Below are 24,131 nucleotides of genomic sequence, written 5' to 3' on the forward strand. Positions count from 1 at the left end.
AGCCTTTGTGACTGGTGCCCGTTTGTAACTGGTCTCCCTCAGGTGCCGGATACCACATGGTGATGGTGAAGGAGCCGTACTGTAACCTCGGGGAGATCTCCCGCCTCATTTGTCAGTATGTGCCCAATGCCACCCTGGAGAGCAATGCCGGGGCAGAGCTATCATTCATCCTGCCCACAGAGAGCACGCACAGGTAACGCTGCCCTGGAGGGGTCCTCAGCAATTTCCATAACTGCCTCCCCTGCTGCTTAGATGGCTTGGTGCCAGGTCCAGCGCGAGCTGCAGTGCCGCCACACACCAGGCCTGCCAGCAATTCGAGACCTAAACTACACAGCAAGGTGTAGGAGGAGGGATGAGTCAGTGGTTAGGGCACTAGCCTACAACATGGGAGCCTGGGTTCAAATCTTTACTCTGCCCCAGACTTCCTAGGTGACCTTGGGCAAGTCCCTTAGCCTGGCTGGGCCTCAGTTCCCATCTGTACAATGGGGACAGTAGCCGTGCCCTTCCTCCAAGGTAAAGTTAAGGGTAAGTACATTAAGGCTGTGAGACACCCCCATGCTATGGTGATAGGAGCCAGATAAGTACCTAACATGGACAGAAATCCAGACTAACTGGGAAAACTACCGGTAGCAAAAGCAAAGCTATCAAGAACAAAGGGCTACTTAGAGGAGCAGTGTTGCCTGATGGTTAAAGCGTAGGATTATGAGCCAGGAGACCTGGGGTATAATGCTGATGCTGACTCCCTTTGGGTGTCAGGGGAAGTGCCTCAGTTGCTCTGCCTCAGCAATCCTAAACGGGCCTTTAAAACGCCTCTTCTCCCTGGAGTGGCCAATGGAATTCCTAGGCTGGAGGGTCTCTGGTAACCCCAGGTATTGCTGTCTAGAGCAGATAGCGCAGAATGCATGACGAGGGGCATACAAGTCGCTCCTGGGCTGCACAGAGGAAAGACCGAGGAAGCAGCTTTCTCTCAGTGTTGCTCAGTGCAGGAGCCCTGGGCTTCCCTGTAGGCCAGGCTTGAGAAGTCTGATGTAGCAAAGTCGTCCCAGGTGTTGGTGTGCTCCCGCTAGGAAGAGATCCCTGCTGTTCCCATGCTGTCACTGATGGGCGTGGGGGATCTGTCGCTTGAGGGCTGCTTGGGTTGTAAACTACTCAGGACAGGGACTATGTCGTCACACACTGGGCCTACGCTGATACAAATAGTTAATGCTAACATTAACGCTGCTGATCAGCGTTTCCACAGAGGCTAAGTGAAGCCGTAATGAGATGACAGGGCACTTGCCAAAGCACCCAGAACTTCCATTGCAAGACGGGTGGGCAGCTGCTCCGTCGCCGAAGTGTCCTACTGAAAGCAGGGGCTGCACGACCCAACCCAGGCTCCTGACAGGGCCAACTCCCGGCAAGTTCCTTCTTTGCCTATAGCTGACTCAATTCCCATTCCACCCTGTCTGCCTGGAAGCCCCAGGCTGGGTATCTAGGGCAACACCTGCTGGTGAGCTGCTCATCTGCCCCGTCTTGCTTCCCGTCACCCTCCACTGTCCATTAATCGAATGAGCCTGTCTGATGTCAAACCTCGCAGAGGGACCTGTCTGCCTGATATCCTAACGGATGAGTGTGGCTGGCAACTGCCTGGCTTCTGCACAGGGAAGCTGGAGAGCTGCTTCTAGTTTCTCTGATTCATGAGCAAGGGATACAAGAATGTAGCTTCTAACTGTCTCCCTGTCCTGGCAGATTTGAGGCGCTGTTCACCGAGCTGGAGCAGAAACGGGAGGAGCTGGGGATCGCTAGCTATGGTGCCTCTGTCACCACTATGGAGGAGGTCTTCCTCAGGTAGGTAGTCATACGCTAGCCAGGAAGGGAGGCTGCCGTTGGGATAGCCAGTGGAGAAGGCTTGCACCCCAGCTCCCAAAGGGAGGTGTCTCTGAAGATGAACTCTTGTGAGCAACATCCGTTTCAATGCAGTAACATGAAAAAAACCCTAATCCCCTTATTTATCTTCTCAGGAAAGGTTCCAGATTTTGCCTTTCAGCAGATCTCTGAGATCAGCATAGCCTGTGAGGGGTGGATGTGGAAAGCCCTGTACTGAGAACGGGCACTCCAGGCACCTCTAAGGAAATAACTGAGCCCTCCTGGGCTGTCTGGAGTTCCAGCATCTCTTGCATGACTGATTACTGAGGGTTAATGCTAGCGCTGACTCCTGTGTTCAGAGCCAGTCACAGATTTTAAGTCCAGAAGGGACTCGACTGATCCCCACTCATTCCAGCAATTACTCCAGGACCCTTACGCTCATGTCTATACGTTTTTCACCCCCTATACGAGTCATAACCAGTGTTTGAACCCCCATCCCCCAGATCCACAGCACAGACCTCTTTCACTTCTGCTGTAGATGTCACTGGTGGTAAACCTGGATCAAGCTGCTGTTCAGGGCACTGTGGAGTTAGATTTGGAGGCTCTCTAGAAATGCTACTTAAGTCAGCATGTGATTGGACAAAGCAGGCTTCTGTCTTTTTAGATATAAAAAAAGCCCAATCCAAGCAGCATTACAGAGAGCTCCCTGGAGCCTGGAACACATCAGGGCCAACATTTCCATAGGAATGAAGGTGGAGGAGTCAATCAGGCAAAAATCTAAAGGCCCCCATGTGGGCTGGAGTTGAGCACGTCCAGCTAGGAACCTTGACTTGTTGGGTTTGAGCTCAGGCCAATCTGTACCACAAGTTGTTAGCACACATCTATTAGTCCCCTTTGTTTTAATGGAGCATCAGGAAATTCAGTCCCCTGCCTCCATGAGTTCCATTGGCCGCTTTTCCGTCTGTTTCAGGGTTGGCAAGCTGGTGGACTCTAGCATGGATATCCAAGCCATTCAACTCCCTGCTCTGCAGTACCAGCACGAGAGGCGGTCCAACGACTGGGCTATGGATGACTCCAGCAGTCTGAGTGGAATGACTGACATGACCGATGACAGCGGGGCTCTGATCACGGAGGATTGCTCCAGTATCAAACTGAACACGGGGGTGAGCACTCAGTCCGAACCATTGGGGCATGGGGAGGGCAAGTTGGCTTGGTTGGGGGTCTGGAGGAAATCAAGATGGGGCCAAATGTCGAGGTGAATATGAGGGGGGAAGGAAAAAGGTGTAAATTACATCTCAAGTGGATTAAATCTCTTTGGCTTCCCCTCTGAATCTGACCCTTCTCTGAATTCGGCCCTTGGAGTCTTGGGCCACATAGCAAAATATGATGCTTTTCCCTATTAATACTAATAATTTAAATGCACTTCACTAGACCCTTCCATGACAGGGTCTCAAAGCACTGCACTAATGTTAACTGACTCACTTTACATAAATTGAATTGTCCTACTGAGACAGGGAGAGAAAGGTGGATGAGGCAGTATCTTTTATTGGATCAACTTCTATTGTGAGAGAGGCAAGCTGTCCAGATACACAGAGCTCTTCTTCAGGGCTGGGAAGGGTAATAATCCAAGTGTCACAGTTAAATGCAAGGTGGAACAGGTTGTAAAGCATAAGGAGTTAACACATGTTGCACAGACCATTGGAGATGAAGTGTGCGTTTAACACCCTGCAGTCATAGGACAAAGGAGGGGTTAGTAGGTTACAGATTGTTGTAATGAGACATACAACCAGTGTGTCAGTTGAGTCTATGATTTCTAGTGTCTAGCAAAGTTATGAATTTAAACTCCCAGGCTTGTCTTTCAAAGGAAACCTGCACCACACTTTTGAGGATGGAGAGGTCAGATATGGAGTGATTGCTTTGTCAAGTGTTGTCCCATGGGTGTTAGTTTTTGTCTTTTATCATTTTTCTGTGTAAGTTCATTCAAGCATGTGGTGATTGTCTATCTGGTTTCACCCATGTCGATGTCGTGAGGTAGGTCAGTACCATACCCCTATTTTACAAGTGAGAAAACTGAGGCATAGAGAGGTGAAGTGACTTGCCCAAGGTTATACAGTGAATCAGTGGCAGAGTCCAGAATTAAAACCCAGGACTCCTGATTTTAGTCACCTCCTCTGACTCTAGATTCCCACTGCTTATGATTTCAAATGCCCAGAATTGCAATCTAAACTGTGGGTTGGTCTCTCTCTTTCTTTCTGAAACTTCTTTAATTTGCCAGGCATTAGTTGCTATACCAGGGCATCCAGCTGTGAAACGTGGTCAAAACTTGAGGTGTATAGAAGAGGCAGAATTCTTCCATAGTAAAATCACTGGATCATGTGCATCTTAAACCTTTTACTTGGAAGTACAAGAATTCCTGTCTCCTTTTGAGATGTACTGATTTTACTGTTCTTAATGTTTAACATTCTGAATATTTCTAGCACTATAAAGGCTAATTACCTCTATATGGCTTCTTTCCTGTTCGATGGACTTTATGCATTAAATGAGGAAATAGTCACTGCAGCCTTTTTAATGTGCCTTAGATTTATAGGAGGGAGAAGATAGGTGGTGAGAGAATCTTTTATTGGACCAACTTCTGTTGGGTGGAAGGGATGAGCTTTCTTGGGCCCCCCAAACATGGCTATAACAACACTGCAAACATTATATACATAGGGTCACTTTCAAATTAAAAAAAGGCAGATTGTCTAATATTTCACCTGCCATTGTTCCAAGCAGTACGGGTGTGTCCTAGCACTGAAGGAGATTAGCGGAAGCAATCTTTCTCTCTTTGGGCAGCTGCAGCAGCAGCCTGCATTTAGCCTGTTTCACTATGTGTCCAAGGTCTCTGGTGGCTTTGTGTGGGTATTTCACTAAGCCACAGGGGAGGGAGAGAAAAAAAGTCAGAAAAGGCAGTTGTAAAACCACAGGACCTGGCTGCTGGCAGGGGTTGGAGCTACTCTTCTGAAAACAGATGCAGATTGCAGTTGTTAACCCCCAATAATCTCTTTACGGGCTTTGCTGGGAACCAGCATGGCCAGTCGGAGCTCTGAGGTTAGTCCAGTTAGGATGGTCTGGGTTAGGAGGAGCCCTCCGGAGACTCTGTGTTTCCTTCCACCAGGAAGCTGCAAGGGGCTGATCCAGTATTAACGCATTTGTCCTGCTGGGGTGTCTGCTGCCAACATGGAGTCCAGTTAAACCCTCCCCTTTCCTCTGTCTCCTCCCAGTTCTATCTGTGCTGCCAGCAGTTCTATGCCATGTTCATGAAGAGGGCCGTGTACAGCTGGCGCAACTGGAAGATGGTGGCAGCTCAGTTCCTGGTGCCTTTGATTTTCACAACCCTTGCTCTGGTTGTCGCCAAGACCTTCCCCGGGCCGAGAGATTCCGCACTGCTGAGGCTGACACTGGACCCGTACGGCCAGACTGTTGTGCCTTTCTCCATCTCTGAGGCATCCGGGATCTCGCCGAGACTGGCTGAACAGTATGCGGTGCTGCTGGATGGTCAGCACCAAGTGCCCCTGGAGGTGCTAGGTAGGTCAGGACTGGGGCGGGGCTGCTAGTCTGGAGGGGTCATACAGTGTTAGGCCATAGGCATAAGAGCTGCTGGTTTCCTGCTCCAAAGATAGTGAGTAGCAGGAATAACTGAGCAGGATCAATATGATGCAGCCAACAGACACCAGAGAAGTCAGATTCCAGCCTCTGTGTGTCCTGAAAGGCCTGGGTAATACAGTACATAGGTTATTTCTGATCCCATTCTGTTAGACCCCTTCACTAAGCAGGCATGCTAAAAGTAGAGCTGTGCCTTAACTTCCAAATTTACACTTGCCTTTCAACTCGCGCATCCCTGGGTAGCGAATTCTTTTAATGGAAGGTGACAAGAATTCTCCACCAGCTCAAAACTTGGTTCCGAGCTCAGTATTCCCTGGCTTTCAGATCTGAGTATAAGGTATGCATATCAAGGCGCATTAAATGTAAACAGGTCTGCATATTGCCTGCTGCTTTTCTCCATATTATTTCCCAGAGTAGGCTGTGTTAGCTCTTAGCTAGCCACTGCAGTCTGTAAGACAAGCAGATGTTTGCAGACGTATAAATGTTTCCTCATGTAGACCAGAACGGAGGGTGAAACTTAGTTCAGCATCTCCAGGCTGTGCGTGTGTGTGTTTACTTCATTTAAAAATGTGTTTGCTTTCCAAACACTGTGTTGAACCCAAGTGCATCTTGCTTCTAAACGAGGAAATTCGGGTCTACAGGAAGGCTTGGAATGGCTGTACAGGCTATCCCATAAACAGCCCTCTCTTTGAATAACCCTTCCCCAAATTTGTTATGGTTGGCCCTTGTGGTCTTTCCTGTACCTCTCTGACACACTTGTACTATTCATACACTTGCTATTATATTTCTTCTGTTAGTTTCGATAACAGACGGTCCAGATCGTCCATTAACAAGGCTCTGGATGGTGTGATCCTCTTTTGACTTAGTTCTGTATAGAAGTGCGAGTAGTATCTATGCTCCTCTAAAAGGGCATTTGTTTTATATTAAGCAAGTAGCCAATAACTGATCAAATGTGTCGGTTGCCTGCTGTGCGCATCCTATCCAAACCATGGGGCTTTGCTGAACCAAGCCGCATGTTCTGACTTTTGCCTAAAATAAAGTTGAATTCAAAAACCACCAGCACAAACCTTAAGTGCCACCTCCCTCTGTAACATGCAATTTCTTTCAGTGAAGCGTTGCTGTAAAGAATGAGAGCTAGACTCCAAGATGTGGAGCCTCCCCTGCTCCCAGGGACTTCTGATGGAGAGTGATTGCTCAGTATCTTTTGTGCCCAGACCCTGGCATCCATTGCACGGGTACTAGCTGGGCTCCAGTGGTAATGGCTAAATGGATGCACTTGTCACAGGTGACCTGGAGGAGTACCTGATCTCCCGAGCTGCAGCGGAGGGCGGAACTTTCAATGAACGCTACATTGCAGCCGCTTCCTTCGAAGAAGTCAAAAACCGCACTCTGATCACGGCGCTGTTCAACAATCAGGCGTATCATGCCTCTGCCACTGCACTGATGCTGGCAGACAACGCCCTGTTCCGGCTGCTGGCTGGACCCAATGCTTCCATCACTGTCACGAACTACCCCCAGCCGCGGAACATCACCGAGACGGCAAAGGACCAGCTCATGGAGTACGTCCAGCTTTCTCACTGCTTGCTTTCATGCCAGGGGTCAGAGGGCCAAGCCCACAAGTGGAGTCAATAGGACCATCCACTTCAATGAAGCCACACTAATTTCCACCAGCGCTGAGTTTCCCATAGCTGGCCATGGCTGAGATCAGACCAGAGAGGGAGTGTTATCTCAGGCGAGAGGACGGGTCTGGCGGTCAGGACATTGGTGCACTGGCTCCCGCTGTGCTACGGACGTGCTGCGTGACCTAGCCCAAGGTCATGTGAACCCAAATAGCCAAAAGTGGGGGTCCCTCTCAGTGGGTGAGCGTCTGTCTCCAGACACCTCCAGCCTGATTTCCGAGGTGCTGAGGACCCCGGATTCCAGCGGAGGTCAGTGGAAGCAGTAACGCCTCTGGACATCAGATTGTAGGTGCCTAAAGACAGGTACGTGACACCCGCTTTCAGCCAAGCGGTGCTGCGTTTGAAAGCTTGGTCTTTGGCACCTGTCTGTGCCCTGACTCCCCTCTCTGCACAGAGGATCATGCCGCTGATCTCCCAAGGGTTCCTTGATGGTTGCCAGGTGATTTGAGAGCGGTGGGTGGAGACGCGAGGTTACTATCGAAGCGCTCATTTGTTTTTATTTCACTTCCATCTTGGGCGTGGATTTGCCCCCCCCCCCCCCATCCCCCTCTGCGTCTCCACCCCAAGCTGGGCCTTGAACAGGCAGGGGCTACTCGAGTGCCGCTCGCACCTCATCTGCTCTTCCAGCCCTGGGCTCCTCTGCAGAGCCAAAGAAGCCCACCACTGGTGCTGAATTGTGTGATGTGAGCAAGCATCCAGCCAGGGGTGATCTGCTGGGGCCCAATCCTGAGCTGTGCAGCATGCCTGCAGTTCTTACAGAAGCCGATGGGTGTTGCCAGGTGCTCAGCACCGCTCAGGATTTGACCTTTGGTGCAGCAGATGCTGAATGTTTTTCAGGCACAGACATTGCACAGGCAACGTCACCCTGAGCTGCCCAACTGCTCTCCAGGCGAGAGCACCATGCTCAGAGCTGCCTAGATTGACTTTGAGGGAGCACAGTGGTGGGTCAAGACTGAAGGGCTGGGAGGTGGTCGTGACCCCCTCTGGCATTAGGAGAATCATGCTGGGGGGGATAGAGAGCTCAAGCCACCAGCCTCGTCCGTGTGCAGCATACAACATAGGGAGCAGCTAGGTTCAGATGCTTGCTATTGTTCCGATGGGATTTCTCCCCTGCTAACCAGTTGCTTTAATGTTCCCTTAGAGGCCAGACTGGCTTTGCCATTGCTATCAACTTGCTCTATGGGATGGCGTCCTTGTCCAGCACCTTTGCGCTCCTGCTGGTCAGCGAGAGAGCCATCAAGGCCAAGCACGTGCAGTTTGTCAGCGGGGTCTATGTCGCCAATTTCTGGCTCTCAGCCCTGCTTTGGGACCTCATCAATTTCCTCATTCCCTGTGCACTGATGCTGGTGAGTCACTAGTGACACATCTCTGTTCTAGAATCCTAGAAACGCAGGGCCAGAGGGGACCTCCTAGAGGTCATCAAGTCCAGCCCCCTGCACTGAGGCAGGACCACGTCACCTAGACCATCCCTGACGGGTGTTTGTCCAACCTGGTCTGAAAATCCTCCAGTGACGGGGACTCCTCAACCTCCCTTGGAAGCCTGTTCCAGAGCTTAACTATCTTTATAGTGAGAGAGTTTTTCCTAACGTCTAACCTAAATCTCCCAGGCTGCAGATTAAGTCCATTACTTGTCCTACCTTCAGTGGACATGAAGATCAATTGATCACCATCCTCTTCATAACAACCCTTAACATATCTGAAAACTGTTACCAGTCCCCCCCACTCGGTCTTTTTTTTCTCTCGAGACTACAGATGCCCAGTTTTTTAAACCTTTCCTCATAGATCAGGTTTTCTAAACCTTCTTTCATTTTTGTTGCTCTCCTCTGGACTTTCCAGTTTGTCCACATCCTTCCTAAAGTGCGGTGCCCAGAATTGGACACTCCAGCTGAGGCCTCACCAGTGCCATGTAGAGAGTGGGACCATTACCTCTCCTGTGTTTTACATGCAACACTCCTGTGAATGCACCCAAAAATTACATTAACCTTTTTCACACCTGCATCACATTGTTGACTGTTCAATTTGTGATCTACTATAACTCCGGATTCTTTTCAGCAGTGCTATCATCTAGTCAGTTATTCCCCATTTTGTAGTTTGAGTTTTCCTTCCAAGTGAAGTGCTATGCACTTGTCTTTGTTGAATTTCATCATCTTGATTTCAGACCAATTCTCCAATTGTCAAGGTAATTTTGAATTCCAATGCTGGTCTCCAAAATGCTTGTAACCCCTCCCAGCTCAGTGTCATCTGCACATTTTATAAGCCTCCACTTCACTCCACTAGTGCAAATATTGAATGGAACCGGACCCAGGATTGGACCCTGTGCCAGCCCACTAGAAACATATGCCGGGTTTGACAGCGAACCATTGATAACTACTCTTTAAGTATGGTCTTTTGACCACTTGTGCATCCACTGTATAGTAATTTCATGTAGACCACATTTCTAAAATTTACTTATGAGAATGTCATGTGGGACTGTGTCAAAAGCCTTGCTAACATCAAGACCTAGCTCGTCTACTGCTTCCCTCCCATCCACTTTGTCCACTGCCATCCTTGGGCCCATCTTATTACAGTAACTGTCCCTAAGCAAAGACGAATAAAGGACCAACAGGGAAACCTGCATGTCTGGCCTGCAGAAACCCTGCTGAAAAGCCTTGTAGGGGTGGGGAAGTGCAAACAGCGTTGCTTTACTCCTCATGTCTTCATCTATGGCTTCTTCTAGTGGGGCTCCAGGATAAGGGTAACTCTGCCCATGTCCTGATTCGAGCTGGCAGTGCGTCTTAAGAGTTGGCAACAGTGTTAAGCTGTCCAGCCAGGTCAGATGGAGGCTGTGTTAGGCATGATCTAGAACAACTCATTCCTTGGGTGTTGATTCTCCTCTCGGTGTCGTCTTTAAGGTGATATTCCAGGCCTTCGCCGTGAAAGCTTTCACCCAGGACAACCACCTCGTCGACGTGATGCTTATCTTCCTGCTCTACGGCTGGGCCATCATCCCTCTCATGTACCTGCTCAGTTTCTTTTTCTCAGTGGCAGCGACGGCCTACACTCGGCTCACCATCTTCAACATCTTCTCGGGCACGGCCACCTTCCTCGCGGTCACGATCATGAGCATTCCAGGTAAGGTGACTGCCCTCTGCCTTCCTGACATAATCCTCACCCTCCCACTCTGTCCTGTAAGATGCTAGCGTGGTTCAGCCTCCAGTGAAAAATAAGAGGTTTTCCTCAATTCCTTGGCCGGAGACCCTACAGTGCTAATTGCTAGCAGGGAGAGCTCTGCAGATTCATTCCTCCTGCCATGCACCACGGTGCCAATTCATTTTCCCTCCTTGCTTTATAAATTCTGAAGTCTTGCTGCTGTGTTTTCTGGGACAACAAATTTCAGCACTGAAGTCCACCCACCTGATCTTGTTTCTCTTTCAGAGCTAGGCCTGGTGGACCTCTCCAGAACCCTAGATAAAATCTTCTTGATTTTGCCCAACTACTGCTTGGGCCAGTGCATCAGCGACTTCTACCAGAACTACGAGTTCATTCAGTTCTGCACCTCTTCCATCGAAGCTGTCATCATCTGCAAAGCGTTTAGTGAGTATCCAAATTGCTTCCTTTTCAGCTTGCCAGCCCTCGACTGTCCAGCATCCCCATGGGCCTTGCAGTGAGACGGCACAGGCTGGTCTCCATAAAAGACTCTCCAGAGGTGTTGGGAGTGAGGGGGAGAGAAAGGAACTTCGTTGCCATTAGGGGGGAACACTGGGAGTAAGCGGATGTGAGAAATGGATTACAAATGCTGCTCACCCCTCTCTGTTGTGTGATGCTATTGAGTGCCTGCACAGTGCACTTAGATTCCTGAGGCTCTGCTTTCTGCAGAACACCAGTGCAAACTGAAAGGTGGATTATATTTGGTATTTTGCCTCCTGTGGATCTGGGGAGCAGATTAGAACCTAGGTGGGCATCTAGAGTCATGTCATTGATGGGCCAGGCTCAAGGGGGACAGTAGAGTTGAGGATGGGGAGTCTGGCGAAAGATCAAAACTACTTGAAGGCTTACTGGTGTCTTTGATCCCTGACATGTGCGCACAGCAAGGGCAAATCCCTGCCTCCCTGTTTCTCTGGGGCTAGCAGGCCTGGCTTCTGCACAGTCCATGCTCCTTCGAGACATCTTCGTGGTTCCCCTTGGGAAATCTGTGGTTCCAGGCCTGGCCTTGGACAGTGGAGCTGAGAAGTCAGTTTGGAAAGCAAGAAAGTAGGAGATGATTTAAAGGCTAACCAGGGAGGGAGGGGGGAAGGGCACAGTGGGGTTGGGGCATTAGCCTTTTACCTCTAAGGAACTAGGCTAAAGACTGGACAAAGAGTGAAGAATCCAGTGTGCTCTGCCTGGATCCCCATTGGGCATCTTTCTGCATCACCAGATCCTTGCCAGTTGGCAGTCACTGACTAATGGGCATCCAGCAGGTTGGGGACAAAGGGTGCTGGCCGAGCTGTGTGGGGAAGCCCTGCTGGGCTGGTCAGGGATGTGGCAGGTGGGGACAAATCCTCCCCTCCCCCCGAAGGAAGGAATGACCCACCTCTGATTTTTGGCTTTTCCCCCCCTCTCCAGATATCAGTTACCAGATGAATTACTTCTCATGGGAGACTCCAGGGATCGGACAATATCTGACCTCCCTGGCTGTCCAGGGCACTGCCTTCCTCCTCCTCCTCTTCTTCATTGAAACGAACCTCCTCTGGAGATTGAGGATCGTTGTCTGCGACCTCTGTAGGAGGCGGAAATGGGTGAGCTGCTGAGCCGTTCAGAAACAACTGTGCAGTGTAGTTTTACCGGTGCAGGCAGCCAGGTGTTTGCCATCAAGCTGCAGTGCCTCCATGCCCTCCCCACCTTCTCCCTTCTTAACATTCAGAGCCCTTTTCCTGGCTTGAACCAGCAAGGGAAGGGAGAATTAACCGCCCTCCACTCTCCCCTGCTGATGAGCCCTTCTGCCAGGTTTGGCTAGTGTGCATTTGACCCAGGGCCTGAGTGTTTGCAGCAGGGAATCTGCCAGCCCAGCATTGTGCGGGATGTCAGTGTGCTGGGATTCTGAGGAACGGGGCCTCATTTATCCCTGTGTAATCAGGATTGGCTCCGCTGAGGTCAGTGAAGTGACGCTGGCGTAAATGGGAATCGGACCCGTTGGTGGTGATACAAACGAGATGGGCGCAAAGCGCTCAGTTTGGATCGGGTCCCGATTGTCCAGGACTGGGGGAATGTGTGACTCTTAACACTCTTAGTTCAGAGGTGTTTGTATCAGGCTGGTCTAATGAGCCCATCGGAGCCAGTCCGAATTTGAATGGAGCCTGCAGCCTGTGCCAGGTGTCATCGTGGTGTCGGAGCCCCAGATCTACATGCTCTTTGCTTTCAGTCACATCTTCTTGCTTGCCTACAAGCAGGATTAATTCTCCCGCCCTCGCTAAACTGCTCTCATTGCTGGTCCTTCTCTGACATGGGGGTTTCTCCCTCCCACCGTCAGGGCTGTGTCTATCGGGGGCAGAGAGGAGAATTGTTCCTAAAGTCTGCTGGACAGAAGGGTCAGTCGGGGGGGGGGGGGGGGAGTGAAATCATTCCTCAGCTTGTCTGGGAGGGAGGGTCCATCCAGCGTGTGTTGGAACAGTTTTCTCCTCCTTTAAATTGCATTTCTCCAAGTTGGGGGCTCACCCAGGGCAGCCTCTCGCCCCTGCCAGTCACGCCTTGACGTCCCCTCTGGTCACCCCGGCGTAGGTGCTGCTGCTGAACAAGGGGCCTGTGCTGCCAGAAGACCGGGATGTGGCAGATGAGAGAAAGAAAGTTTTGGAGTCTCCGCCAGAGCTGCTGTCCTCGCTGAGCAGCCCACTGGTCATCAAAGAGCTCACCAAGGTGAGTTGGAGCCTGTGGGCCTTGCAGGGTTACGTCCACCCTAAACGGGCCCAGTTTAGACGAATGGACACAGACGGTTTGTGCCGCTGCAGCTTCGCAGGGTGCTGCCGGTCTGGATTTCACGGCGCACTAGCAGAGCTGTTCCAGGGAAGGTTTGCACAGCAGCAAAGCCCGGCCTTGGCTGTCCGTGACCCCCGGCCTTGTGGAACTTGGCACCTTCGTCCTGGCGAGTGGTATTGCTGGCCACGCCCTGCTGGGCCCGCTGGGATGGAAGGATGCGGCTCCTGTCCTGTTGGCGAGTCCGTGAAGAGGCCCTGACAGCGAAGTGCCCAAGGAAAGCCCGGGCTTTGGTGGATGTGGAGGGTTGCCCCTCTGCTTGCCATTTCCCAGGGTGCTTTGAGAACACCGAGTGCTGCGTGTGACGGTCCTGCACGCTGCTGACTGTGGGACAGGGGCCTGAGCCCTTTCGCTGCTCACACGCAGGATGCCGAGTGCCCCCAATCTGGTCAGCTTCCCTGGTCATGCTGTGGTGGCAGGAACGCCCCTGCTGCCACTGGATAGGGAGTGAGGTATCTAATTCTGTATTCAAGGGCTTGATTTCATTTGTCTCAGGCTCTGAGGGTCCCCTTCTTAGCCCTGTCCCTGAGCATCCCCTGTGGAGCCCAGCACCCCAGTCAGGAAGTAGCAGGAGTGTATCGGGCAGATGGAAAAGCACTCAGGCTTTCTGTAACCGAGTGGATTGCTCTCTGCTTTCTCCCAGGTGTACGACAGCCACGAGTCCCTGCTAGCTGTGGACAGAATCTCCCTGGCGGTCAGCAAAGGGGAGTGCTTCGGCCTGCTTGGCTTCAACGGGGCCGGCAAAACCACCACCTTCAAAATGCTGACCGGTGATGAGAGCATCACCTCGGGGGACGCCTACGTGGATGGCCACAGCATCCTAGCCAACATCAAAAAGGTAGCGAGCCCCATAGAGCGAATGGGCGAGGCTGGTGTCACCCTGCTGGGGGTGACGCTGGGGGCAGAGTGGGAGAGCAGCCTTGCTTCAGCACCCCATGTTTGATTCTCAGGGCACAATGCTGCTTCTGGCCACGTGTGTGTGGGGAGCAGGAGAGCGATGGGGTGTTAGCTGCTTCCGAAGGTCGGAAGCAGGGTTTGGTGGAGGCTGACCCTCTTGGCTGTAAAGGCAGAGAGAAAACGAGTTTAACCTCAGAATAACGTCAGTAACTTTTCAAAGAGTGCCACGCACTGTAATCAAAATGCATTAAGCTACCGACTCATGTAAATTAGGGCTCGTCTGCATAGAGACTTAGTGCATGGCAAGCTGAGATGCAAATCTCTGACGCACTAACTGGTCACATGGACGCTGCTACCTCTCACTAAATGTTCTGCACGCGTTCTGACCACGGTAACATCCCTGCTGTTCACAGCCTTCGGAGAGAAACAAAGCGCAGATACCTGGCTTGCTGGGATAGGCCGGGAATTGTGCAGCCTAGGAAAACCCCAGTCAGGTGAGAGAGCCGTAGGTCCCTGCCCAAGAGAGGTGATGGCTGAGAAGCCTGGAGCAGATGCCTTTGATGGAGTGCAGGGGGAATACTGGTGCTGTTGGCTTGCGCTGTGACCAATCACGTGGCAGCGTGTGGGATCTGTAACAGTGTGAATTGCTAGCAGTTACAAGTTATCTCACAGCCCATTTATTCTTAAGAGTATTATAGAGAAAACCAATGCAAATAGTAAAAGAACCTACACACCTGCTAATGATCTTATCAGGGATCACCCCGTCTCCAGGAGGGGCTCTGGCAAGAGTCAGCCCTTCACCCCTACCCTGCTCTCTTCCCCCCGGTTGGGGTTTTCTGTGGGTACAAGTTCGTAACAGCCTTCGCTCCGAACCAGAACAATCAGCCAGTCAGTTCATCCATTTCGTCATACAGTCTCTGGGAGGAGGTGGTCAGCAGGCAAAGACCCTTTCTTAGGGCAGAGCTTCCAAAGGCTGGGTTTTTGCATAACCAGAGGTGAGAAATTTGCATTCCTCCTACCCCCTCCCCCAGATATTTCCCAGGAAATCCATGTCTCACACACGTTGTGCCAAAAGCCCATTCTTCTCTGGCATGTTGCTCAGCGTGTGCCTTACCTCCCTCCAAGCCTTACATCTCATTTCTCCCCTCGAGACGGCACAGACCATCCCGGCCCACAATAATACGTCACCTTGGCAGTTAGTGCAATGGACCTGAAAGCTACATAAACTTAATTCAGCCAGGCTTTCCCAGGATACTGCAGGAAATTGCCATCTCTTTACACCTTCTGTTTATCCCTTCTCCCAATCAAAGAATGGTGGGCAGTCAATGGTATTGCAAGGCAACACATTTCATAAACGTAGTTAAAGGAAATAGTTTGCACAAGGCATAATTAGCCATTGAACTCATTGCTCCACAGTGAGATTTTAGCATGATTCAAACAAGTATCAGACCTTTTATGGCTAATGAGAACATCAGCAGTTACATTAGATTAAAATTATTCAGATGGGAATAAACCCTGGTACCTTACGGAATAAATCCACTACTAACTGATGGGGAATTGGTGAAAAACACCCCTATGAATAGGCTGTTCTTCTGCCTTCTTCTGAAGTAGCTGGTGCTGACTGCTGTCAGGCAGAATACAGGACTTGTAGTTCCTAAATGGGATGAGCAGTCCTTTCCGTCTGTCCATCTTTTTGGTGGCTTTCCAGAAAATGGATGGAGTTAGCCAAAGCAGCAGCGTTTCCTTTATAAACTAAGCCTCTGGTAACCATGCAGAGAATCCTGAAAACAGGCCCTGATCATTTCGGATCTGACACATCGATGGGTGGACGCTAATACATGGTACTGCTGCTCCAGACATGTTAATGATTCCTTCCCAAAGACAATCCACCTTGAAATTTGGGGTCAGTTTTGAGGGCTCTCCTCCTGGAATCCAAAGTTCCAACACGTTATCTGTGTCTGTGCCTTTCCCCCCATTAAGGTCTCTCTAACCCCCTGCAGCCCCTCTTTTGAGAAGTGGCAGTCACACGGAAGCACAGTGCCCCCTGCACTGTGGGGCCAGCTGTGGAATAAAACTGGCTAGGAGCCTGTGATCTAGTTCCTGTCCCCCTGAAGCTGGTGCCGCAGTTAGGTGCCCATGTTCATGCACTCTGGTCTGCAGATAGTGTTGATTTGGGAGAGGGAGCAAAGAATTAAAACCTGGGAAGCTACCCAGAAGAAACTTAACACGGGATCAGGCCATAGGAGGCTGGCACAAATATCCCTCTCGCTAGTGAGGATTTAGGAAGCAAGATACCAGGCGTACAGTACAGTGAGTAACTTTGCGTGGTGCCCACTTAACCTCTTTGAGTGACCGATTTCTCCCCTTGCTTATTGGCAGGCAGTACGTAGAGTATAGCTTCCTTGCCCGGTAGCCTCAGTTGCTGGACTGACTGACACGAAGAGGATTTGAAGAGTGTAGTATGGTGTTGTCTGGCTAGCAGTGCAGCACGCCTGTCTAGGAATCAGGGAGCACCAACCAGCCATGCCGTGATTTTCTAGCCATCCCTAGTCTCTAGCAGCTCTGTGACTTCTCATGGCTCGTTATTCTACCAGCTGGTTAGAAGACACATTAGCCATAAGCCTGTATTGTATGGGGTTGTCTGTCTTTCTGCCTGGAGATCCAGCACATTCAGGGCTGTGGTTATTTGAATCTACCCAGTGATGTAATTAGTGTAAAATGATTAGGACTGGATCTTTATGGCAAGAGCAAAGCTCCCCCTGCTAGTGATCTCAGTGAAATGAGCTGTTCACAGGGGCTGGCTCTCTGCTTATTTTCTTGGCTTTCCTTTGCTCCCAGGTTCAGCAGCGGATTGGCTACTGCCCTCAGTTTGATGCCCTGCTGGATCACATGACTGGCCGGGAGACACTGAGCATGTATGCCCGGCTGCGCGGGATCCCCGAGCGCTACATCGGGAGCTGCGTGGAGAACATGCTGCGGGGGCTGCTCCTGGAGCCCCATGCGGACAAGCTAGTGAGGTCCTACAGGTGAGACAGAAACCCTCTGCCCTGAGGCGTCCCCATGGGCAGAACTGGAAACCTGAGTGCCTGTGGGAGCAGGGCCTAGAGGTTAAAGCTCAGGGCTCAGTGCCAGAAGACAGGAGATGTAGTCCCAGTTCTGCCCCAGACTTGCTGAGAACTTTTGGCCAGTCTCCCTCTCCCTGCCTCGGTTTCCCCATCTGTCAAATGGGGATAGCTGGTCCTTGCCTGTGCAGCTAAGTGCCCCGTAGTTTGGAAAGGGCTCTGACACACAGCTGGATGGTACCTGAGTGGTGCAAATGATTACCTGTTGTTGTGGGGGGGGAGCCTTTGTGAACTGGTTCAATGGGATGCCCTGATTTCCTACCTGCAGCCCCCTGACATTCAGGCTTCCCGCCCCCCAGCATGCCCGAGACAGTGAGGCATCCCATAGAGCCACACATGATGCTCCACAGAGCTTGTTTCGAAGCTGCTTTTCATGTCCGTGTCTCCCTCACAGCGGCGGCAACAAGCGGAAGCTGAGTGCCGGCATTGCCCTGATCGGCGGGCCTCCTGTGATCTTTATGGACGAGCCCTCCACTGGCATGGACCCCGTGGCCAGGCGCCTACTTTGGGATGCCGTGACCAGGACACGGGAATGCGGGAAATCCATCATCATCACATCCCACAGGTGGTGCCTCTTTCCTTTCTGGGACACAGTGGAGAGGAAAGGGGGGATGTGGAGGGAGAAGGGGGACAGGGGAGGGGCAGGGTGGCTGGGAGGTTCCCCTGCAATGGACTAGCCCTTGCTCCCCATCTCCCAGAGCGCCAGGCAGATGTTTGTGGCACCTGCTGAATGAGCATTGAAATGGTAGCTCTGCCCAGTCCTCCCAGTTCCCGTTGCAGTGTAACCTACTCCACTCTGCCCATGGCTTCTAGCCTGCGAAGCAGGGGTGGCAAGCTTGCACCCCACCTCCCTTGTGGGTAAAGAAGAGCTTCCCGTGTCTGTCTCCAGCCCCCACCCAAAAGCCCCGTCACATCCCTGCCCCAGGCAGCAGCCCCCCCAGGTGTTCAGCATCGTACCCTCCAGATGCCGCCTCCATTCCATGGTTCCCTTCTCCTCCCTGCAGCATGGAAGAGTGCGAGGCCTTGTGCACCAGGCTGGCCATCATGGTTAACGGGCAGTTCAAATGTCTGGGCAGCCCCCAGCACCTGAAGAGCAAGTTTGGCAGCGGCTACACCCTGCTGGCCAAAACCCAGGCTGATGAGGAGGGCGACGTGCAGGTGTTCAAGGCCTTTGTGGAGAAGACATTTCCAGGTACAGATCATTTCCTAAGCCCCTTCCCCTCAGCCGGGACGCGGCCTCTGGTCATGCCAGGGAGCCCTAGGCGGTGGGCGTGGTAGCCATGTGTGCGTGTCGCCAGCTGTCTCCTAACTTGTCTCTTCCAGGGAGTGTCCTGAAGCACGAGCACCAAGGCATGGTCCATTATCACTTGACCAACAAGAACCTCAGCTGGGCACAGGTGAGGGCTGGCCAGAGGCTGCTGGAGTCTGGCTCTAGCCAGGCCAGGCTCCTCCCTTTCCGTAGAGAGAGGAGGGAAGTAGGGTGTGAACGGAGGGACTTGGGTGGCCCTGGCCATTTGGGGGTTGGTCCTGCTGGGATTATCCATCCAGTTCAGCTGGGCTTTGCTTTACTAGGCATGTCAGGCTGGAACGTTGGCCCAATTGTCTCCAGCCCAGAGGACCTATTCTGTATACCGGGCAGCACCCCCACTAAAACCCCCCACCTTTGGCCCAGCAACCCTCCTGCTAGGTCAGGCCAATCAGACGCAGCTCCCACTGAAACACATCTGCTGCTGTCTTTTGACCAGCAGGCGGCCCCAGCAAGCCATATTCTCCTCCAGTGGTCCCTGGGTCTTGTAGCCAGCTCCCTGCCCCGGGGCACATGCCGCCCTCATCAGGGCTCCCAGTCATCCCAGCAGTTAAGGGCGCTGGCTTACAAAGTGAACGCCGGGCCCTGGGCGGTGTCTCCTTTCGCTGCAGACAGTCGCTGCAGTGAGGCTTGTGTAGCCGGAGGCACAGAGGTCAGGGCCAGAAGGGACCATCCGGCCGTCTGATCAGACCTGAGTAACGCAGGCCAGTGGGCTTCACCCAGCTACATCCCCAGAGCCCAGTCACTGGAGTCACCCGGCCCCTTGTGCTCTCCCCGCAGGTCTTTGGGGCGCTGGAGAGAGCTAAAGAGAAGTTCCACGTGGAGGATTATTCCGTCAGCCAGATCTCTCTGGAGCAGGTCTTCATGAGCTTCACCCGCTTCCAGCACTGCACAGAGGACCGAGGGAAGTGAAGAGAAGCCCCGCCCGCTGGACTGACCTGCCGCCTGTACATAGTGTATACGGAGACAGTCATGTATATTATCAGCGCGTCTTCAATAATGTGTCAATGTCAGAACGCTTTTATCAGGGTGTGTTGGGGGTTGGGGACGTACGGCCTGCTCCTCAGTGCAGAGATCACAAGGAGGGTGTGTGAATGGGGGTCTGCAAAGCACAGACGGTGAAGATGCTCACAACCTGCTGCCTTTTGGGGAAATCTTTGAATGTTACTGTCCCCCCATCTTTAAACCAACTAAGCAATGGTGCTTGGCAGTAGGGGAGCAGCCAGTGGAGCTGTAGAGCCTCTGGAGTCCAGTTCTCTCTACACCACGTCGGGCCCGCACCAGGAAATTGCTGCTTCGCTCCATCGAAGGGGGGAATCGATGTATCAGCTGCTCGGTGGGGGTGTCAGAGCCTCCCTCTGGATTGGTGTTCTTGTCCCCGATCCCTGCGTGCGTCTGGGTGGGGCGCTGGCAGCACACGTCTCCCTGTGAGTGTGCAAGAGACAGTCACTTGTCAACATTCACTCCCACCCACAGGAACATCTAAAAGCAGGGGAAAAGGCACCAGCATGCGTGAGCACCCGATCCTGCTCCTTGCAGTTGCAGTCAGAGTCTCTGTGGCCTTCACAGGGGCAGGATTGGGCCCAACGTGCCTGTCGTAGCTGAGAACAGGCAGAATTCTCCCGGCACCATTCCAGAGGGGCCCCTCACTAACGTGCCACATCTCTGCACGCGCCTCATCCGCCCAGAAACGCATTCGCGTAAGGACACGGCTTTGGTACTCACACACGTTGCATGGTATTCCCTCAGTGGCTCACTGTGATTTAGAGGGACACTGTCACGTAGCTTAGAGCTAACACTTCACTCAGTTCATTAGGCTCTGTTTTGGATGATCCTCTAGGAGCACTTGATGTTTAGATAGACAGAAACAAATAGCCACTGTTCACGCTCCAGGACCTGCAGATGAACCATCCGTCCATTCCTCTAGCAGGGCCAGCAGCAGCAAAGCGGGGTAGAGCCCATCACTGGCTCTTTTTAAGCTCTGCTGACTGCCTGTTTTGTTCTGACCTGACACCAGGGAGAGCCACGTTCCGTCCTGAGCTGGGCTGCAGCGATCACACGCATGAGAGCGAGGAACAGCTATTGGACACAACAGTTTCCCCCTCCGGAACCCGTCCTGCCTTGGTAACAAGTGAAGGAGCCAGGCCAGTATGTGCTAAAAGGTGGTCTGAATTCACTGCTTGGCCTGCATTACGTCTGCCACAGCCAGTGTTTTTGGAAGTGGGGAAATAACTGTTCTGGGCTTCCAGGGGTAAATTCCCCCCCTGGCTGGCACCGGAGACACAGCCTGCATAGAGTGTGCGCTTTTGTGCTAGAGAGCAGGTCATGGGGACAGGCCGCTCCTAGTGGCCCATGGACGTTGTGCCGCAGACGGTCCCGTTTACACGGAGCTGTCCAGGAAGGGTTGGCTCTGGATCTGTGGCACAGATCCCAGTGAGAAGCTTCTGGGCGTGGCTGGAGAGAGCCTTCCCCCGGTGCGTGGTCCAGACCAGGCCAGCGGAGTGAAATTACATTCCCGTCCGTCCGTGTCCCCTCCCCAGTGCACGTGTCCCACAGAGTAAATTGCAGGGGGGCGGGGAGACTATCCCAGCACAGACTTACCAGTGAGGAACAGGGGAACCCTCCTGACCTCATTCAGTAGGGTCCAGGTGCTCAAGGCCACCCCAGATCCCACCCTTAGGTCAGCGTGGGCCTCTCTGTGCCAGCGGGCGCAGCGTGCACCTGTCGGACTTGAACAGCACCTACTGTAACGAGCATCAGCTCAGCACTGAGCCCTGTGTATGCTGCCAGCTAGCTCACCAAAACCCACCCTGGGAGACCAGGGGAATGCCATTCAAAAGGGAAAAATCTTCACTTCCACCCCCTAAAATGCTGCCTGCCTGTCCTTGCAAAGCACCTGTCAGTTGAAAGCCCTTTATTGTGGTTCCCAGCCTGCGGTATGGTGGTATCTTCAGTGGCATCTCAGCACAGAGCGCTCGGCGAGGTAAGGGCTGCAGCTGATCGGTCTGTCATGAGCCGGGGCAATGTCCCACTCTCTCCAAGAGAAGCTGCTGTTGCTTCCATCACTTTGCTGTGAGAGGCGCCTTGGACAAACCCTAACTGCAGCCTGGACACTGTTGGGCCTGGCACGGAAACAATTTGGGATGTGCATTTTGGGCCCCAGCCCAATTCTGGTTCGTTCAGATCCGTGTGCCACTTATAACCGTTGTGAGTCTGGCCTTTTTACGTAGCGCCCAAATCAGGCATGCCATGTGGTGGTCAAAGAATTAGATGCGTTCCTGCCCTGAAGAGCTTACAATCTAAATGGTGGAGGAGATGGAGGCAACCCAGGGGCTTGGAGAGGGAGATGGAATTCCTTGGGCCGGTTCTGTGGGCTTGCCGTGGGAGACATAGTGCTTCATGTTAGTTTCTTAAATGTTGGATTCACTACATATAACAAACCACCTCGACTTTGGGGTACTCAGATTTGTGTCCAACAGGTGCCCCTCTCCCTGCTCACTCACGAAGGCACTCGAAGTGGGCCACCTTCTGATCCACATACGACACGCCTGGGATGCCAGCGTCTCTCCTCTGCTTCAGCCTTCCCACGGTACCTCCCTACCAATGGTCAAACTGCTCTGCCAGGAGGCACTATTGCGCTCCCTGATACGGTCAGCACGTCTCGACCTGCCTGTGGGCCTGATCCTGCGGCGTGTGAGGGACGTGACCGGCGGTCGAGGGTGTTGGCAGGATCAAGCTCTCTGGCTTGCAGAGCCGTCCCTGTACGGAAGGGCTGGCTGAATAGGCTGCAGGAGCAGCTGCTGATAGGTTTGGGCTGTCTCCTGCTCTTAACCCTCTCTCGGGTCTCTCTTCTTTGCTTGTAACCTGTTCTGATTCCTATGCTGGTGACTAGCTTCCGTCCGCCTGACTGCTCCGGGATCAGTGCAGAGCTGAGATATTGCACTATATTTACACACACGATTGCACATATTAAATGCTAATATTTATGGGCTGGGGTGCAGATTCCCTTCTGATGCTCGTGTCGTGGGGGGTTTAATTTGTTTTTTGTTCCTGTAACCAGATCCTTCTTTTCTGTTCCGTTTCCCCTGATGTTGTTACTACGATGGTGCACTGTGTTACTAAGAATGTCTCTGGATCTTCACCGCGGCATGTGTCCGTTTTATTATTCACTAGCTGAGCATGGGTGCCTGCATGGCAAAGTGGGGAAGCTTTGGACCCATCAAACCCATGCAGGTGCGGTGCACAGGGGGAGTTGGCAGCTCTCAGCACTGCTCCTGCTCGAACTTGACTACAGCAGCCGTTCAGTGAGATGGTGCGAAGGGATCGGTGGGTTGGAACACCTGTATCCCCCAAAGTCCACATGTCGATGCAGCTACGGGTGGGGTGCCCGTTTTGCCAGGCACTGTCTTCCAGTTGTACAACTACTAAGCAGGAAGGCCTCAGTCCTGCTCCCTTTGAAGTCCATGGGAAAACTTCAGTGGAAGCTGGATCAGCCAAGGAAAGAATGTCCACCTCCCCACCCAATTTCTGCTGGTGGGAGCAGGAACCACATGCTTTTATAATTAACCCTTGCCCTGCTGGAGTAAACTTTCTTTATTCTCCCTATCCACTGCCCAGAAAAATCCCTGTTGGTGACCCAAATTCTGAGAGACAGCAGGGGGCAAACAGATGAGATTGTCATGTGGCCTCTGGCGTTGTAGTGTGTGTCTGTAACGGGTGTCTCCCATGCATTGTTGCATAGCTTTGCATGAAGTGCGTGCAGGTTCCAGGCTGGAGATCCTTCACCCCCCGCCCTTTCTTTCTTTTCCCTGTCACTGTCCTTAAGCCCCAAGTGCTGCGATGGGGCTGAGAGGGAGGCTAGAACAGTACTTTGAGAAGTGGCTGCTGTCTGCAGTGAAAGCAACATGTCACTACAACTGTGTAGGGGAAATTTCTGGACTGGCCAGGAAGAGTCACTTTTAGAGGTGGAGTTAATTGTAGATAATATACGTCAGAGATGTTTTCTCTGACCTGTCAGCTAAGAAATTGCCAGGCTCCTGGCTATCCCTCTGCAGCTGGAGCTAAGATCTCTGTGTGGGGCTGCCTTGCCACAAAATTAGATTCTAAAGCCTACATTATTTAAAAAAGTGTCCGCAGCATAAGTTACAGCAATAGCTGGGTTTGGGGGTGGAATCCTGCCCCCATTGCAATCAATGGCAAAACTTCAGTGGGGCGAGGATTTCTCCCAAGGAGAACAGGATGTGTAAGTCCTGGCTTCATAGGACTGGGGTCTGCGTACCCCAGTGCGCTTCTTTCCATTTCAGCTTGCTATTGATTTGTGCTTTGCATCTAAGCTGTGTGGCTTGTTCAAGAGGTTGCTGTTGGAAGTGGTTCTGATGGGCTTTTGAGTTTTAACCCCCTCCCCGTCCGCAGCAGGAAACACCACCTGACAGTTTTGGCCTCCATAGTTCAAGGGTATGGAGTCTCCCTTTTTCAAACCCTTTGAGTGATGTTTGCTCAGTGCAATAAATCACCCTCCCTTTTGCAGAAATATGGGCCTGGAGCCAGGCCACGTGCTTCATACCCGCTGTGTGACCTGCAGGCTGTAGCTATTACATACGTGCAGGAGCATGCATGTTAGTTGTGCTTCAGGAAGGGAATCTTCCCAAGCAT

At 52.2% G+C, this 24,131-nt stretch overlaps 1 protein-coding gene across 2 annotated transcripts in view; it reads left to right on the plus strand.

Moving 5' to 3' along the window:
* Positions 1-22,625, plus strand: part of ABCA3 (ATP binding cassette subfamily A member 3) — a 77,275-nt gene extending 54,650 nt beyond the window's left edge. The window contains exons 16-32 of one of the 2 annotated variants that reach the window (XR_010917305.1): positions 43-193; positions 1,729-1,827; positions 2,816-3,008; positions 5,106-5,409; positions 6,773-7,046; positions 8,308-8,512; positions 10,058-10,277; positions 10,581-10,739; positions 11,751-11,923; positions 12,903-13,037; positions 13,798-13,992; positions 16,890-17,077; positions 17,568-17,738; positions 18,178-18,365; positions 18,497-18,570; positions 19,260-19,508; positions 20,497-22,625. Coding sequence is in view for 1 of the 2 variants with exons in the window: in XM_067534066.1 (XP_067390167.1) it covers positions 43-193; positions 1,729-1,827; positions 2,816-3,008; positions 5,106-5,409; positions 6,773-7,046; positions 8,308-8,512; positions 10,058-10,277; positions 10,581-10,739; positions 11,751-11,923; positions 12,903-13,037; positions 13,798-13,992; positions 16,890-17,077; positions 17,568-17,738; positions 18,178-18,365; positions 18,497-18,570; positions 19,260-19,391 (2,861 nt within the window). In the remaining variant the exon portion in view is untranslated. Of the gene's footprint in view, positions 1-42; positions 194-1,728; positions 1,828-2,815; positions 3,009-5,105; positions 5,410-6,772; positions 7,047-8,307; positions 8,513-10,057; positions 10,278-10,580; positions 10,740-11,750; positions 11,924-12,902; positions 13,038-13,797; positions 13,993-16,889; positions 17,078-17,567; positions 17,739-18,177; positions 18,366-18,496; positions 18,571-19,259 lie in introns of both variants that reach the window. The other variant, XM_067534066.1, reaches the window with a different exon arrangement.
* The last annotated feature ends 1,506 nt before the right edge of the window (positions 22,626-24,131 follow it).

This window comes from Emydura macquarii, unplaced genomic scaffold (assembly GCF_026122565.2).
Source record: "Emydura macquarii macquarii isolate MOO-44397 ecotype Brisbane River unplaced genomic scaffold, CSIRO-AGI_Emac_v2 contig_3374, whole genome shotgun sequence".
NCBI classification, from domain to species: Eukaryota; Metazoa; Chordata; order Testudines; family Chelidae; genus Emydura; species Emydura macquarii.